This window comes from Strix uralensis, chromosome 2, assembly GCF_047716275.1.
Source record: "Strix uralensis isolate ZFMK-TIS-50842 chromosome 2, bStrUra1, whole genome shotgun sequence".
Classification (NCBI taxonomy): Eukaryota; Metazoa; Chordata; class Aves; order Strigiformes; family Strigidae; genus Strix; species Strix uralensis.
In genome coordinates, this window is record NC_133973.1 from 38,525,896 (window position 1) to 38,544,726 (window position 18,831).

General features: G+C 40.3%; 1 protein-coding gene across 4 annotated transcripts in view; it reads left to right on the forward strand.

The window, feature by feature from the left end:
* Positions 1-740: 740 nt before the first annotated feature.
* Positions 741-18,831, forward strand: part of PKNOX1 (PBX/knotted 1 homeobox 1) — a 47,028-nt gene continuing 28,937 nt past the window's right edge. For 2 of the 4 annotated variants that reach the window (XM_074858422.1, XM_074858425.1), the window contains exons 1-3: positions 741-929; positions 12,087-12,169; positions 16,797-16,898. In XM_074858422.1, the coding sequence (XP_074714523.1) occupies positions 16,848-16,898 (51 nt within the window). In that variant the 5' untranslated portion in view covers positions 741-929; positions 12,087-12,169; positions 16,797-16,847. Of the gene's footprint in view, positions 930-6,295; positions 6,351-12,086; positions 12,170-16,796; positions 16,899-18,831 lie in introns of all 4 variants that reach the window. The other 2 variants (XM_074858424.1, XM_074858426.1) reach the window with 2 other exon arrangements.

Consider the following 18,831-nt stretch of genomic DNA (forward strand, 5'->3'; position numbering starts at 1 on the left):
TTTTCTTCCAAGTGGAAAAAGGAAGCCGCGTTTCAGTAAAAGGCATCTGGTACCCAACACCTTTGTTTCGAGTCACGGCAGGACCTCAGGGTGGGATCCTCAAGTCCTGGGGATACGCTGCTTGCAGGGATACTGCCCTCACTCAGAGCCTGCAGTGGGACTGGGGTTTGGAGGAAGACGGGAGCAGGTTTGGAGGAGGAAGGCTCACAGCCTTCTGCTGAGCCGTTTCACCAGGCAGTTGCAGCAGGCACAGCGCAGAGGAGAAGTTCCCCCTCGAGTTTCTGGGACACGGGCCTGTACTGTCTTCGGGGAGGCCTCCACTGAGACCCCCCCGGCTGCCTCCACCCCAGGCTCCCAGACTCGAGGCTCATGGGGCCCGCCGGGTCTCTCCCCGCCCGCCCCAGTCGGCCCCGTGGAGAGCCGCGAGCCTGGGCTGAGGAGGAGCGGCGGGAAGACGCCTGCGGCGGCCCCCGCCTCACGGCTGCCGCCCTCTCCCCGCGTAGCCGAGCCACTTGGTATCGCCCTCCTCCCCCCCCACCCCGAGGAGATGGTTTCACCTCTTCTCCCCCCCTACCCCCCCCGCCACCCCGACCCGGAGAGGGGCGTGGCCGGGCCCGCTCGGGCTACGCCCCATTCATCCATATTCATAAGCGCGAGCCGGGAGGCGCCGGCGTAAGGAGGTGGCGCGCGGCCGCCCCGCCCCGCCGCGGTGGCGGCGGGGCGGGGCGGCCGCGCGCCACCTCCCTACGCCGGCGCGTGCCCCGCCCCCCGCGGTGAATATTGATGAGGCGTGATGCGCGGCGTGGTGTCGTCTCGGGCGGCGCGGCCGGCGATTGGCCGGGTGCGTGTGTGCGCGGTGACGCGTGTCGCGGCGGTGCGGGTCCCGATTGCTGCAGCCGCTTGTCAGTGTGACGAAGATTGGCACCCAGGTAAGCGCTGTCACTCAAACCCGCTCCCAGCCAGCCAGCCAGCCATCCATCACGGCGCGCCCGCCGCCGCCGCCGCCGGCCGGGCCCAGGCGTACCACCACACCGTGGGGGGGGTGGTGGTTGAGGAAGGAGCGGGGCGGGAGAGGAGAGGGGGGGGGGGCCGAGCCCGGCACGCGGAACAGCGGGGAGGGGGCACCCGCACTCCGCAACTCGCCCAAGAGGGGGGTTAGGGGCGGTGGCGGGCAGGCGCGGGGAGGGGAGGGAGGGGAGGGGAAGGGGGGGGGGGGAGCGAGGAAAATTCTGGAACGGCCGCTGTGTAACCGTTGTCTCTTGCGGGCGCGCGCCGGCGGGGGCGCGCAGGCGCCCCGCGCGCGCGGAGGGGAGGGGAGTGTAGACGGGGCGAGAGGGAGCGCGGGCCGCTGCTCGTGCGCCGCGCGGAGGGGACGCGGCGGCGGGGGGGGGGGAGGAGGCGGGAGAGGGGGCGACGGGGGGGGGGGGAGGCGACGTGATTCTTAAAGGGCCAGCGCCGTGTTGGCAGGCGGTCCTTGGGGGAGGGGGGGTGGGGCAGGGTAAGGTAGAGCCGAGCGCCCGGCGGGGGCTCTCCGGGGGTCCCTCTTGCCCCCGCCTCCCCTCGCTGCCGTGCCAGGGCCCCCGGCCTCAACCCAGCCCCGAAGAGCCCTCGCCTGTGGCGGGGATGAAACGGTCGCGGCAGCTGCCGCCCCTCCGCACCTGCCCCGGCCCGGCCGGGTGCGGCCCCGGGGCGGGGGGGGAGGGAGGGGGCTGCCGGCGGCAGTTGGGCCGCGCGTGGGCCCCGTGGGGTGCCGGCGGTGGGGGGGGGGGGGGGTGGTGACGTCCAGACCCGTCCCCGGTGCCGCTTCGGTGGCGGCGGGGTCCGGCGGAGCCCGGCCTGGCCCACGGGAGAGCGGGGGCTGGCGCGTCTTCGGCTGTGCATCCCCCCCCGCCTCCCCGCTTATTCATAGAAAGCAGATTCTGTTAGCGGCTGGCACTTGGGGCAGTGTGCGCAGTTCTGGCGTGAGGTGGTTTCTTCCTCTCCTTTTTTTTTTTAACTTATTTTGATGTGACCTCATTGTCTCTTGGCTCGGTTATGAGGAGAGGCTTCTTGACACCTAGACAGAGCCTTCCTGAGTGTTTACACAGCCGCAATTAGGAGCTGAAACTTGACATTGCCCAGAGGCCCTGCTTATGATGTGTGTAAACAATAATAAATCAAGTGCTGGTTTTATCCTGAAATATTGCCTCAATTAGCCACATGTCCCGGGTCTCCGTGGAGTAGTCGATAGCTTTCCCTCGTTCCCACAACGCCAGCTGTATGGCCCAGAGTTCAGCAGTTAACAGGATAAGTAGTTAACACATCTATGCGATACTATTATGTGTAACTTACTGCTATAGCTTTTTATTATTTCTTAGATATTTTCTGTTGTCCTAAATGGCAACATAGCATGTAATTTTAGAGACACGGTCATGGTGTTTTGTTTTTTTTTAATCTGCTGCAGTTTGTGGCCCCTTTTTGTCATTTATGTCTAAGCAAATTACTAGGATGGTGTTGGGGGGGAGAATGAGACTCTAGATCCAGTATGATACCCTTATAAGTAAATTTTTATGACATGCAATGAATTTTTTTTTTGGTCACATGCAGTTAAGAGCTGTCCAGACAAGATTGATTTTTGTCCTTGCCCCCATTTGGAATATGATGTGTGCATTCCATTAAACAGATAGCAGGAGTAGGGAGCATGGACAATGTGTTCTGGTGTGTGGATGCTGGAAAACAGTTGAGCCAGCCTCCTATGGAGAATGGCAGGAGGGGGGTGTACATCATTTTCAGTGTATGCTAACTCTCTCATCTAATTGATTTTTTTAAAAGCTGAAGAATTCTTCCTTAGTCTTTACAAAAACATGCTCATATAGTTACTGTTCATAATTTTATTCTAGAGCATGCTCTGCGCAAAGTTTCACCAGTGTAGATTGTTTGATTAGGGGAATTGTAACAACTGTAGCTTAAGGAATTTAAGCACCTCGCTGTTCTCCATACTGTGAATACACTTACAGGCTTTTCCCTTTCCTCCGTGGGATATAAACTGTTACGGTCTGCCTGTGCTATGGGGTTCTATCCCTTTAGTTATATATGTGTAGTTAAAGTGATAGGGCTTCTGCAGCTGGGTAAGTGCTGGAGTCTTGTTTAAGAATGAGTCCTGGTTAGTCCCCATTAGCTGCATATACAATTATTACAGATTATACTGAACCAGAAAACAAATTGTTGTGATTCTGTATATTTCCAGACCTTGTCATTGCTGGAGTGTCAAGCCAACAGCAAATGCATTTTGAGTGCATTTCCTAGATAGCTCTGTAAAATAAAATTACAGAATTATCCTTTTGTGAGTCTGTGTGTAGCCATATATTATCGTTAAGTTTTCAAAAATTTGTGAGGAAAAAAACCCAAACGTTTTGCATTTATTCAGTCTGAAGAAACACTTTCACACTTTGCGGTATGCCATTGTTTTTAATCTAGCCAAAGTAATTCTGATTTTTTTTTAATGTACTTATTTTTGGTTTATTTTATTAAGTATATGCTTTTTTTTTTACCATTAAGTGTTACCACTTTACATATTTTCTTGTCATCTTATGATTAAAGTATCCACAGGAAAAATTCAGTGGGGGTTTCACTATGTTTTTCTTAATGGGAGCTTCAGTTAAGTGGCGAAAGGCATAGCTCCATTTACTTCATTTTCAGGGTAAATATAGGTAGTGTGGAGGCTATTGCACTGCACTGAGACTTTGAAGACTGGTAGTGTTCATTCTCATTGATCTCCTGAGTGATTTTGGGGCATGCATTTTTTTTATCTGCCCATATATCCTTCTCTGCATAAATTGAATACTAAAGCCTGGCTCATACGTGAAGTGGGTCTTGTGTAGTTGAAGTGCTTTGCTGGACTGGAATTTACCTTGTTACCATTTCCTATGTGCTAACAGGAAAACTGAGAATTCTTCAGATTTCTTAATCTAGATACGATTTTAAAGATTATCTTTTGAATATAAAAATAACATTTTAAAACGCAGTCCTTTCAGTCTTCCATTAGTGTAGTTGAAAGGTGTTTAATGAAATGTACATATTCTAAATACTTCAGTCTTATAAAATGGTTATGTCTTCTGGAAGCTGTACTTTCAGAATTTTGCTTTCTGACTGTATTTTTCTCATGCCTTTCCCTGTACTGTAAATGCAGTGCTGTAATAAAGTCATAATAATTCTCTTTGCTACCACAGCAAGTTTTGAAGTGTTTAGGAGCAATTCAGTTTCCTGGAAAAGAGTAACTCTTTTGCTGTTATTAAGCCCTGTACTAACGGTCAAGGGTGAATTATCCAGAGAACCACCACTGTGATAATGGAACTGCTTGGTCTGATGGCTCTGATAATGTCCTGAATAAAGAGACATGTAGTCCAAATTGTATTTCCAAATCTTAGGATCTTAGGTAGTGGTTTGGGAGCCAAAGGTTACTTCTGCAAAACTGGCACATGTGAAAGCTTACTAAAAAGAAGGTTAATATTTTTAATTTGGTGTAAGTAAGACTGAGTTATTTTTTGTGTGTGAAATTTAAAATTCCACAAATGTTAGTTCTCTCTCTTGCAGCTGGTTATTTCAGTCTCACTTGTTAAGAGTCTGTAGGTTTACAAATTATAAGTCTCGGGGGAGGGGGGGGAGGTATTTTACCACAGCTCAATGCTGTACAAAATGTAAAACGACTTACTACTCTTCTAAGCAAGAGGATTACAAGAGAAAGGGAAAAAGCTGCTGATAGAGTTCTTTCTTTTGCTTACTTGGTGCCAGATGTTACCAAAGTATTTTACCCAGACCATTACAGCTCTCCCCAAGTAACGGAATGCTGAAGTATTCATGTTTGTTAACATGTTCTTCACTTTGTTCAATAAGATTGTTTCATGTCATAACTGTGGAACGTGGGTATCATCAAGTGGAACTAGGCATGGAGTATAAAATAAAGACACCAAGAATCTGGATATACCAATCTTTGTTGTTAATGGGGCACTGGCATGTTTTAATGAAGCTGGTAAAGGGCAGTAACTTGGGTCCCTTGCCAGCAGTGTGGGGATACCAAGTCCTGTATGTTACTGAAGGACAAGAAGGAAGTTGGTGTTAGAAGTGGAAATAAAACCTAGGACTGCTTGTTGTCACATGCTTGCTTATCATCCTTCCTATGAATGCACTTGTTTATTTTTAATACAGCAGCTACTCCAGGCCATAACGTTCTAATTTTTTTCTACATATGCGTATAAGAGGTATTTGCTATTAAACAGGAAGGCCATTTAAATACTTAGTCAGAAGGTGATTTTTTGAAAATGGGAGCTAACTGACTGTGATAATCATGTACTGTCACTTAGCCTGCTGTACCCATGGGTCTGTAACTCATCTTCTGTGGCTGACAGTAAATTCAGGCAAAAAAGTAGAATATGGTAGCTTACTGCTGGTGTACTAAAAGAGGGATCAATTTTTTTTATAAACCACCAAATTCCAATTTATATTTTATTTGTGATCTTTTGGAGTTGCCTGTGTTTTTTCTTGAGGACGGAGGAAGTTAGGAAATGTGGCTATACTTCACATCCTGCTTAGCTTTTGTCAAATTACATAGCAAACAAAGCAAAGGGGAAAGGATATTATAATATTTATTACTGAAAAATAAAGTCCAAAACTTTTATATTCAAAGGAAACAGAGGCGATTATAAAAACCAAATTGGAGCTTTACACATTTAACATAGCTAGAGAATGTGTGTGCTGCGTTGTATGTTTTTATAGCTAAAGAACTTCCAGGTCAGTCTGTGATCACTTAATTTATATGTGTTGTAGCTGGTTTTTGTGTGTTCTAGGCCATGATATTAGCGATGCCAGGAGTAAGGTTACCCAGTTATATTTTTCTTTTGTTTTGAGGTGGTGTTTCCAGTAGTTTATTTCTTAGTCATACTGAAACTTGCCATGATGAATGTTTGAGCAGGGTTATTCCATAAACTTTAAGCTAAAATGACTCAATATTTTGAAAATCCCTTTAAGAGAAAGTAAATATGTTAATTTAAGGAGGGGGGGTGTGCCTGTTTGTCTTATGTAAGAGCATATCAGTGATTTCTGGAACTAAGCATTGCTGAAGAGAGAGGGGAAGAGAGCGTAAGCATTCACACGGCGTGTATGGTGGTTCCTCAAGAAACTTCCAACAAATCATAAGCTCGTGAAAAACTGGTTCATGCATGTTACTTGGCAAATATTTATTAACTAAATTATCTGAATATTCCATGTAACACAAGTATCTTCCTGTCTGTTGGTCCTTGCATGTCACCTGACTGTGCAGTCATCATCTGGACCAAGTAGTTAAGCATGATGCATCCCACAGCAGTAGGTGATGGGTAAGTTTAATCCTAAATAGTCTTTCTTTACCTGTGCTTCTCCCCCAAGCCCAGAATGCTTAGGCAGCAGTTGTACTCATGGAGGGATGAAGACTGGTGTTTGGGGAGAGGTGGGGAACAGCGATTGAAGCTTGGTGGAAATGCAGTAGGCCTGGGAACCTGGAAAGGATGGTACTAGCAAAATTACAAATTGTCAGAAGTGGGGGAACAAGAGAGGGCGAGAGGCGAGAAGGAGGACAAGCTGTATGCTGGTGTGGGAGGAACAATGGAGAAGGTGAGTAGGAGACTGAAGAGCAGAAAGAACATGGATAGAAAAGGAAGCATGAAGAGTGTTGGGAGCAGGAACAGAAGAGGCTGGAACACAGCACGTCTTCCTTGCAAAAACTAGTTGAACTGTTTGCTTCTGTGTCACCATTACTGAAGAGTTGTGGAGCAGGAAAGGAAGAATTATTTAATTACCATTTTGAAAAGAAAATAACACTTCATTTTAGGGCCTAAACTTAGTAGCAAAACAAAGTTGTTCACATTTGACCAAATGTTAAGAGTCAAAAGAGGGAATATTCTGGAAAAGTTACTGACTGATAGGAACCAAATTTGACAGAGGGTTGCAGAACCAGGGTTTTGTGTCACTTTAGTTTATTCAGCTCATCCAAGATAATGCTTGGTTCACTGACAGGCTCATTATTTCTGAAATCATAAAGGACATCAAAATGAAATAATTGACAATGGAACATCTTAATCTTGATGAAGTGTTTAAATGCCAAAAGTGTGTAGAGGGGATTTTCTTAGGTATTCAACATCTCAAGTCCATTTTAAATGCAGTTATTAGTTAAATAAAACTCTTCTTCATTCTTTAGCTGTACTTCAGTAGCATTAGGAATTCAGTCTTTCATAGAATCATTAGAAACTATGATTTTTATAGTAAAAATGTTGGAAAACTTACATATGCTTACATAAACTGCTTGCTAACATTGTAATCAACAGCCATAAAGGCATAGTGAGATTGGTGGCTATTCTGTGTCTTCTTTATGAAACCACAAAGTATATACATAAAACAAGATTAATTTCAGTTATAGTTTATTGGGTGCTGATACAGTTCATGATTAAAATGGGATTTCCTGTTGCTTTGCTTTAATTTGCCTGGAAGGATATGATAAAATGAGTGTCTCCAGAAGTAACAGTGACTGCAGGCTTGTGTGGATGTTCCAGAGGCTTCAGTGGCAAAGAAACAGAATTGAGTCTAGCACATACGCAAACCTGTTTATCCATGTGGAATGCTGGAGAAGTGTGGAGGGTGGAGTTACCTTTTTTTTTTTAGATAAAATTGTGTTTGAAAAAGTAATTGAATATCATTAAGTAGGAAAGTTGTACCAAAATCAGTTCCAGCAGTGGAACTGCTGGTACGTGTCCTCTGGTACGTAAGGGGGTTTTGTTAGTCTTTCTAATGCAGTCCTCTTACCACGATAGCAGCAAGGCAGGTACTATACTGTTTTCTTGATTTGGGATCTGAAATATTATGATCACAGCACATTGGGTAATACTGAGAGGAAAAAAATACTTCTCTGTCCTGTGGCAAATAGATATGTTTGAGGATTCATGTGTATACCAGGATTCGCAAGCAGGAACCATAAAAAATCCTTAAGTTTGCAGTGTTAAGAACACAGGAAAAAAACACTAAAGGAATCTTCATTTACATCAGGCATGGATGAAGGAGTGATGGTAGGTATTTTTGCTCCCTCATACCCTAATCCCAATTGCTAATTGGAGCAATTAAAGACAGGAGGTTTCCTTTCCCCTCAGTTTTGTTTTCCTTTTACCAAAATTTCTGTTTAGTCCCCTTAATTCCTTACTTTATGGAGCTAATAAAGCAGGGTCAAATTACAGTGTGAAATGGGTAGGAGAAACTGAGATGCTGCCAGAAGTTTCTTGAATTTGAGAATCTTTTAATAGAAGAAGGAGGTTTTCATTTTGCAGAAGGTAGGAGAGCAACCCAAGGATTTCTTTCTGCAATGCCAAGAGCTACCTGAAGGCAGGATACCTAGCATACTGAGGTGACATTTTATGACTAGATTGGATAGGATTTCTCATCTTTCTCTTCCTTGTTGTTAAGAAGTACTGTGGTAAATTGGGGATTACACGAACCATGAACATGAACCATGATTATACATGCTTCCCAAGAAATAAGCTGGTGTAAAGACAAAGGGTGTATGCAGAATTAAGGAGCTGGAAGTTTTTCGAAAGACCCAGATGCCCTTCTGCTTTGTTGTTGTGCCTTGAGAAATTGATATTACCTTGTGCATCTGTAATATCCATTTTATCAGTTACTCCATATGCAATTCTAGCTTGTAAAGTGGCACATTTTTTTATAATACCCCTTTTCATACTTAGTACCTGCAGATAGGAGAATTTCCAGAATTCCTTTAGAATTCCGAAAGCAGAGTTTACACAGAGTACTAAAGGAACACAGATCTTTCCATGAGACCGTATGATGTTTGTCATGCTGTGTGACATTGTGTGGTGATGCACGGAAGATAGTCTGTGATACAAATACTTTGTATGGCTTGATAAATTCTGAAATGGGATGATACAAAAAGAGGATGCTATGAGAGATTGATGGGGCAACAAAGCAGTATATGTAGTGTTGGAGAGGTCTTGCTGAATAAAGTCAGTGTTACATAGTATATATGTTCAAAATTCTACAGGAAAAGACAGGTTGATGATAGCTTATAGTGTAGCCTGTATTTCTGAAGAAATTTAACTTCAGTGGTGGATTTTAATTTATTTTTAATTTTCAGTTTCTTAAAGTATAAAATGCATTCAGTTTTTTAATGTAATCTCATATTGATCAAGATTAATATATAAATAACTTTATTGCACCACCAAACAGTAAAGGGAAAAAGTGACACAAAGTAAATCTCATTTTACTGCAGCCGAAAATTGGTTTTGTGGCTTTTTAGGTTTTGTCTCCCAGGGAAATTGACAGCATAGCTGTTGTCTAATAACTGTTTAGCTGTATCTGTGTAGTGCAACTCCCTGGGGCTGGTAGTTTATTCCTGAACGGGAACATCATCTTTCTAAAAGTATGATTTTCTAAATAATGACTATGCTTTGCAAGTACATAAGATAGCGGAAATGGAAGCCACCTTGCTGCTGAATAAGGAGTACGCTGTCATTGAGCACAGTTTTAATAAACTTGTATGCATCAACTTCATATTGATCTGTTTGTCTTAATTGTACTGAACATCTCTTTGTAGGCAGGTTGATGGAGATAGATAACCACTGCAGCAAAGGTAGAACGAATCCCTTGATGGCATGTTGTCATATATACTCTATGTATTGCTTCTTTGTTATTATTTGAATCTATGAAAATATAAATGTCATGATCTTAATGTCTGCTAATATTTGTGTATGTGAATGTGTGCATAGGTCTTTGTTTCTTACTAGCTGACATGCAAAATGAGACAATGACTGTAAAGAGGGTTCTTCTGCGCTTGAATGAACAAGGTCATATTTTGCTTTGTAGTAAAAACTTCAATCATGATACGCTTTTTAAGTGACAAAGCAAGTTGCCCTTGGTTTTGGTTTCACAGTTAAGTATCTTCTTTATTATGATAACATGACTTTAAAGCTTGTCTGCAAGAGGAATAAAAGGAAAAAACAAATTGGCAATAGCAATTCCAAGTTTAGGCTCCACAATGCCTTGGTGTTGTCTCCGTCCTTTAACAGGTTGCTCCCTGTTCTTGTCCCCACTGAGACACGCAAGGACATAATATGCAAGCTCAGCTCTCTCTTGTTTTCTTGTCTGATATGTTTTAGGGTAGACTCTAATCTTAATTGCTGTCAAGTGTTTCTTGGAAGAAGACAGTATGACTGCAATGTTCTCTGGCTCCTTCTCAGCCAAACCTTTTCCTCTGCAGCATCTTTCACCTGGGCGTGCATTTCTTCAGTACCTCTTTTTTTCTGCCCTTGATATCTCACACACTATCTAAAAACTTGCCTATTTCCAGAGTTCCAGCTGAAGGCTTTGCAGGCAAGGGCTGCTTCTTAAAACATGAAATATTTTGACTGACCATATCTGGCAGCAGTGGCACAATCAGTTCTTTGCTGCAGTTGTTTCTGAATGAAGGGAGCAGGTTTTTCAGATTTGCAATAGTGAGGTAGCCCTTCTTTATGTCTGAGCAGAGACAAGGAATAGATAATCCCAGTTTATCTGGCAGTGACCTACATTCAGAAGATGCTATGAATAATGAGAAGTCCTCTATCTGAAAATAGCCCATTAAGTTGAGGTGGGTGAAAATGAGTACCAAAATTATAGAAGATAAATAGCATGCTAAGAGGGGATTAAGAGGGTACACTGTCTTCTCAGAACAGACTTAAGAAGTTCCAAAAATGAGAAGCCCATTCTTTGGGGACATAGGTCTTTGACAGTTTAAGAGAATGTGTAAAAACTTCTGATGTGTCATCTGCCCCTTGAGGCTTTCAAGGCCAGGTGTATCAGTTGGACTGAAACTCCTAGGTCAGTATTTCATCTCTAACCAATTGCTGAAGCTTATACCGCCTTATAACTCCTCAGAGTATCTTCCCTGCTCTTTTAGAGCTAGGTTTCATGAACCAAAGATGGCATCTATATTGAGTAGCCCTTAGCAGTTTGTTTTTCTGTGAATTTGTCTGAAAAACATTATTTCTACGCTACACATGGATAAATTTTGGTTCTCAAATCCAAATACAAACTTCATCTCACTTTCAAAAATGTTTGAGTTACTTTCATTCCAGTTCTTACGCAGTTGGGAAAACTGGGAACACAGGAACTTTGTCCATGTGAGAAACAGATAATCTGATTCAAGATCTCAGCTGTGTGTTTTAGCCATCACATAATTTCAGATGGCCTTTGTGCAACGCTAGCATTTGGAATTTACCCTGGGAGAGTTTTGCAGGCTTTTTTTAATGCTTTTCAGCAGTTGTGTTTTCTAAATGTATTTTCACAATCTTCGCTTTCACAATCATTACTACTTTTTTAAAGTAGCTTTAATATATCAAACAAGTGCTATTACATTAAATATAATTAAAGTAATTTTAAGTGGTAGTTTCTGAAAGCTTTTAAAAGTTGCTGAATAAACCTGTAGCAGAACCTGTCTTCACAGAACACACGATGCTAACAATGGCTTGTGCTCCTTCCTATAGTCTGTTAGTTTTTATTGTGTAGCAGATTACTTGATCATAACTGTTTTAGAATACATTCCATGGTAATATCAAAGCGTGATTATAAAGAAGATTTAAATTTTTAAAAAGGCTTTCACCTTTCTTGGTTTCATGCTTAATTTTTGCAACACTCATGAGTTATTCCTATTTGCATTTCGTAGTTTTATTTTTGGGATGTGTCTTGTCTAGTCTAAGCAGACACTGAGCCAGAGAGTAAAATGTGAAGGTTGAACAGCAAGCGAGTTAGCAGTCCAAATGTAGCCTTCTGTTAGAAGTGTCAGCAAAGATAAATATGGAGAATGAATGGAATAAGATGAGGGAAAGTTCAAATAATAGCATGGAATAGTGGGTGCAATTAGAGATTATTAAAAATGCAAAAAAAATTTTGTAAAACATGCAAAAAAATCCTGTCAGTTTTTTTAAACTTGGGGAGGGAACCACATAATAAACCAAAATATTTTCTTTAATCATATTCAGTCTCTGAAAGTATGTTCTATGTTGTTATCTCCTTCTGAATATTTCCCTGTTGATTTTTAGGTTTCTGTCCTCTACATTGTACTTTAGTGGGATCGCTCTGCTGGAACAAGATAATGTTGTCTTCAACCCATTGAAGGAAAAGGGTAAGTAGCTTTCTCACGGCCATATTTTATCTCCTTTAGAAAGCAGTGTACCCTGGAAACAAATATCATAATGTATTTTGGTGCAAAGTAAAGCTAGTTCTAGATGCTATTCATGTGTCAAAGGGGCTTGCTGTTTTGATTTTTGTTTCCTTTTAATTTTGTATGTGAATATAAGGATTTACATTTATAGAGCAAGTGCCAGGACTAAAGTTAAATAAGAATGAGCAAATAGCCATGCTGAATCTGCCAATCTCTCCATTTCTCTGTGAAGGACTTCAAAGGAATGGATATAGGGGAAAATTAGAAGGAACGATTACTTGTTAACAAGTCTGTTGCGTAGTTTCTTCACAACCCTAAGACAGTTAGTGGTTAGTTTATACCCTGAAGCATAACTATTTATATCTCTTACAAACATCTGTTGTAGCTTGTATATGTTAAAAGTGATATTACTGAACTCCAACAGCTTACTTGCACCTTATGTTAACGTTTCTGGGTGGTCCCTTTGCTCTTAATTACGAAGGAGTAAGTAGAGCAAGTGAGGAGTGATGTATGTTAAGTGATCACTTTGTGTATATGCTTCAGCTCACCTTTAATCTCTTCTCTTGAATACTTCTTAACTTGAACAAAGTCTCCACAATTCTTAATTATGATTACCCCTCTTAATTTAGCTTTCTTTCTACTCTGTTTTACCTTCATACTTGATTTTATTAAAGGTTTGCATTTTTTCCTTTCACTTTGTTTTACAGAACACAATGCTTTTATGAATTCCCTTTCACCACAGGTATCAATGGAGTTTCTGATTGCAGTTCATGCATCAGCTTCCAGTTTACATGACCTTAAAACATTTCCTTGGGTTTTCCTCACACTTTGTTTTCAAAATAAATAGTCAGTACTCTTCTGCATGAAGCAGACTGACTAACTCTCTCAGCCTTGGGTTATTTTTGTTATTTGTAACTCCTTGAATATAACACAAATGCACAGTTTTCCTTCTACTCTCCATTTCTTTAACAAAGAATAATTGGCATTTTTAAAGCTAAGTTGTCCAGAAGTCATATGTTCTTAGGCTCACTTCAGATACCTTAGGCCATATAGTACTGGGTATGGCTGTGCTGGTTAAAGATAGTCCTGCTGTGAGTTGATAATCGCCACACATGAGCCAGAAACTACCACACTAATAGGTCAGCCAAGAGCAGGGGTTGTATGATTGCAGAGCAATGTGCTTCAGACAAAGTCAGCTGGTTTAAATCATAGCCACCTTTAACAGCGGGTTGAACTAGCCTAGCTGACTTCATGTAAAAAGGATCAGAAATCATTCACGTGTTCTGTGAGCTCAGTGGTAGAAGCTGTGGAAGTAATTAGCTCTGGCAGGGTGGCAGTGATAAACATCTGGGAGCGATACCAGCTTCATCTAACATCGTTGCTTGCAGAATGAACATCTGCTTAGGCTGTGTATCTGCTAACTAGAACTGGATGTTGTATCTTAAATGAGGTTATAAAAGCCAAATGTGTAAATACCTTTTCAGTTATTTTTCTTAAAGTTTAACATAGTTTGTTTCTTACCACTACTGGGTAATGAAGAGATGTTTCTCTTTAGTGAACCAAAGTAATTCCTCAGTTAATTGCCTCAATTTAAGTATGTGATTAGCTCAATTTGTTCTTCTTGATTTGCAGTAGTTGTCTTCACTAAATCTCATCAGTTGCTATCTTGCCTAATAGCTTAATCTTCTTCTACTGTAATTATAAGTCAGAGGGGAAGCTCTTATGGGAAATAAAGGACATACCCATGTAGAATTCTTTCCAGCCATTCCCCTGTGAGAAAATAGGGCAAAAGTCCTTCTTGATGAAATAATCTATGGATCTGTCTCAAAGCTGTGCACCTCTTTCTTCCTTTGTGTGGCTTGAGGGATTTCCAGATGTGGAATGTCTTTTCCTTATGGAAATCTGGAAGGAAGAGTTGGTCCAGCTTGTCTGATTCTCCAGAAAGTCTTGCCATGTCCTATTGTCTACACCAGTTTACATGTGTTATCTTTGTTGCTTCTCTCCATCTTGTTCTTTGTGTCACTAATACGATCTCACTTCCTTGCTAACTCTTAAGACTTTCTTCCTCTTCCATGACTGTTTTACCTCCTATTTCCTCATTTCTGACTAAAAACTTCATCTTTCTCCCACAGCCAAAGAATTTCTTTAACAGTTTTTTTGTGAGGAACTTCTTCAATTTCTCAGACAATCACTAAATAGTGATTACACTTCTTTTGTTGATCTCTTCAACTGTTGTACTTTATTTTGAGGGTAGTCTGGTCTGTGCTTTGGGTATTACAGTCAGAAATGAAATGTGTGCCTTTTGAGGAGGAAGAAAAGCAGCATTTTGTATGTGCCCCTTCACTCTATAAATACAGAAAGACACTAATGCCTCAGTTGTAAGCTACCATTTTTGAAAGAAAATAAATGTTTAAAGGTAAGGCAAATGCTTACAGGGCTGATGTTTTAGAACGTGTCCCCCTAAAGTATTTTGAAAGGTATCTCATCTTGCTATTGTGGCAAATGCTGATTTAACTTTAACATTAAATTATTCATATCTATTAAAAAAATTTAGAATCTGAAGTAATTCCATCAGTGAGTGCATTTATGTCGTTATTTTTTTTATTTTGGTGGAGAAATCAGTAATATTTTTTGAGTTTTAAAGAAAGAGATACTGATGTTCTGTAAAGACAGATAGACAAACTAGAACCAGAAAATGCTTTCATTAAAGCTATCAGAAAAACTCTAAACACAGTCTTTACTCTTTTCCTCTGTAAATTGTGTTCTTAAGAAAAGCATACTTTAGCGTAGGAGTTCCCAAACTGTAGCATACCTTTTAGCTAGTATTCCACAGACTACTTAAGTTGATATGTGCATGTTGTTTCCATATAGAAACTTGTTCAGCTCTGCAAGCACGTGACCCAATGCCAGAACCAAGATTTGCTGTCTGCTCACATTTGTGGTTCCCAACGTGCTTTTGTATGTGTAAAATAGCATAGACTCCCAAAGAGTAACAGCTCTATTTAAGCATGAGTGAGTGAAAGTCAGTAACCTAGTTTGTAAAGGAAATCATGCTTACATCATCCTGGTGAACTTCTCTGGGGGAAAAAAAAAAAAATTGCAGTAATGTTTAGGAATCGTACTTTGAGTAGAACCTGATGCAAAGTAAGGCTTGAGGTTTGTCCTGAGGAGTTAGGTTTGTCTCTGTGCCTGAAACTGTTAAGTAAACAAAGAAGGTAGTCCTGAAATTTGTCCTGTGTTTCTTAAATGAAACATTTACTTGAGACTATTATAATCTGTAGGGGAAAATACCCAGAAATGTAAAAATTGGTCTTCAAAACGGTCATATACTGTAGTCGTATGCAATGATGAAGGAAAGATTTAAAAATAGTTGAAAAATTTGTAGTGATTTAACACGTTACAAAGAAAAAAGGTTTTGTTTCAGTTCTTAAACTGGTGAAAATTCTAAAACTTAGTTCTTTGATGCTGATACAAGTGGAAGAGAACAGAAAAGCTGGAATTAATACCTGGATGTAATATTTTTCAAGGCATGAGCTCTGTCTCTTCTAATATGAATATTTTTTTATAGTAGCTAAACATTAGGACTCCAGTGTGTCAAAGAAAATTAAGTTCTATGGTAATATTTAATGGTAATAGCTTAATGAATTATGTGACTTCAGTTGTAATGGCTGGTACTCTGACAAGAAAATGAAATGTAAATTAGTAATTTGATGGATAATCTCTTATCTGGTGGTGTTGCTATGCTAAATTTTTTTTTTTTAATTTACTGGATGTCTGACTTTAAAAAAAAAAATGTTTAACTCATCTGGGCACTAAACTCCAACTTATGCTTAGAGGGAATAAAGTACATAAGCTTACGTGTGTTATCCCATTAAAATTAATATTTCCCAAATTATCAAATGTCTACAGAAATGAGACTTCTGAATTCCAAGGTCACTTTTGAAACTATATAATCACATAGGCACAATTGTTTAAAAGCTGTTAGATATTGTTCCATTGTTTGTTGAGCCTTAAATGACTTGAATGGTAGATTCCTGATGTCAGAAGTGATTTGAGACTTTGGTTTCTAAAAGTAATTTCAGGCCCTAACTTTCGAATATGGTTTCATACTCGTGAGTAAATAGGGTATTCCTTAACACTTTTTATATTTGGTTCATTGGTTGTAGACTATTATTGTTTCAGTTACAGTAATGCTCGATGTGTTGTTAGCCTTTTCAAAACACAAAACCATAAATTTTTGCTCGTTTCTACATTTTATGTATTACCTTAGAGTAAGTATTAGTTAAGTAGTGCAAAACTAAATGCTGAAGTTTACTTGAAGTTTGTGAATGTAAAAGAACCTCAGCCTCTTCTTAAAAATCTTATGTTAAAATATAAAATGATACAATGAACTTTCTGCTGATGAAACCTGTTGCATTTTCCAATGTGAATTTTTTTTTTTTTTTGAGAAAATGCACATAACTGTCATTGTCAATAAACTTGCTGATCTTTTGGACAGAGGTGTGCATAATATCTTTTTTCATCTTTTAGAACTGGATTCTAAGTAGTCACTTTTGTAATTGATTGTTTGTTTTTTTTTTTTTTAAAGAATATTTGTTCATACTTATGATGATTTGACATAACTAATGTTTTATTAACCATGATGGCAACACAGACATTAAGTATAGACAACTATCAAGATGGACAACAGGTAAGTGTTTTTCTTCCTCTATGAACTAAATACAGTTAGCAAGTGAAAAAAGGTAGTGACTTTTCCTTAATGATTGCTTTGGCATTATTTAAGAATCTGTTCTTGTTTGTAAAACAAGATCTCTAAAGTGATAAGCTGCTATGCTTTAATACTTGGATACTTATTAAAGGCTTAGCTAATCTTTGCATGACTTCGCTTAACTTCTGGAAGAATGATTAGATAAGTTTTCTTCTGAATCTGCCCTAGATGATTTGTGTTCTGTAATGTTCCTGTTTTTAGGAAAACGAAATGGGCATCTGTAATATTTTGTGTATGTGATGCTTCAGTGTTCTTACATGTTTACAGTTACAATAGATTGATGACATTTACACAGACTTGTTGGTCTTGACCAAGCGAAGGATAAACTTAGTTATCTAGAATTACATGCTACTTTGACTACATTTGATGCAATTATGCTGCAGGCTGAAAACTGGTAAAATACTTGTATTAATTTTAATGAGGTTACTGTTTAGAATTGCTAATTAGAAAGCTGGTCAGTGGGCTTCCAGTTTCTTACTTCTGCTAACAAATAGCTAGAATAGTGAAACATACTCAGATATGTCTGGTCATGATATTTCTTTTTTGTACAACAGGCTGTATATTGCAAAAATTTGAATTCCTAAATTAAAATACTGTGGCCTGTACTTTTACTAATGTAAAAAACCCATTTTTACATTACTGTGTGTCAGCCCTAAGCAGTAAATGCAAGTACTTCTGTCAGCAGATGGCAACAGTGGTGAACAGAAGAAAACCAGCAACTTTTCCCAACTCTTATAAAAAAAGATATTTATCTGAATGCAATCTGGGATTATTGATTTGTTGTTGTTGTTTGCTTCTTTTATTGCAATTCTAATTTCTCTCTCCTCTCACCTACCTTACATCTTTTACTTTATTCCCCCAACAAATACATGCCATCCTGTGACAGATCAGTGAAAGTAATACATTTTTTTGTAAATAATGGATTGGGAGAGAGCATTTTCTTTGCATTTGTTTTGTATTTTAAGCTCTCAGTGACCAAGATAGACAGGTAATTTGGGTGTCTTCTGCTTTTGTAGTTTGGAAATGGCCCACAGAAAATAGCTTGCAGTTTTGAGTGAGCTATATCCTCTTTTAGTGAGATAGAGCCCTAACTGAACATATTCCCCCCTTTCAAACTCTGCAGATGTATGGCTCAACATTTATAATCACTTGTATGAGTCATCCCCTTTTGTTTTGCTCCTCCTTCTTGGCATTAGCCAAGAAATGAGTCCATTAGTTGCATCTTTTTTGCAAGCATTCTGGCTTAAAAACCATCTATGCTTGCTGAGGAAGCTTTTTGCAAGGCAGGCTGCTCTGTTGGGTAGGATATGCTGGCATTTTCTCAGTTTCTGATTTTGCTGGGAGGTGGCTTGGCCCCGACAGATAATAAAGCACAAACCTTTTGGTTCTCCCAGACTTCTTGTTGGGAATAGTATAAATTCCTTTTGCTTATGCTGTGTGGAAATAGATTAAATTCTGTCAGAATGAAGTTCTCTAATAGTTTCTGGAGGCCAGCTCTCATCTCGGAGGGTTCCTGTGGGTGATGTGATACGTACATCTCATGGGAAAAGAGAACAGAGGATTGCATTCTGTATGCTGCCTTTCTGTAGGTGTCAGTTCTGGCTGCCTGGTGATATCTAGAACAGTGTCTGTCCTCGAGATAAAACTTGGTAGGGTTGAAGTAGGAAAAAAAAAAAAAGATTGCAGTCATTTCTTGTCTTTGTACACATGTTCCTAGTGCTCAAAGGGGAGAAAACCAAGAAGTTTGGGTTGGGGTGGTGGAAACTATGACTTTTAGAGGTCAGGTTCCTTTAAGACCTTTTAGTTTGAAAGATATTTAGCTGGAGGTGATTGGAAAACCACTTTCAACACCTTC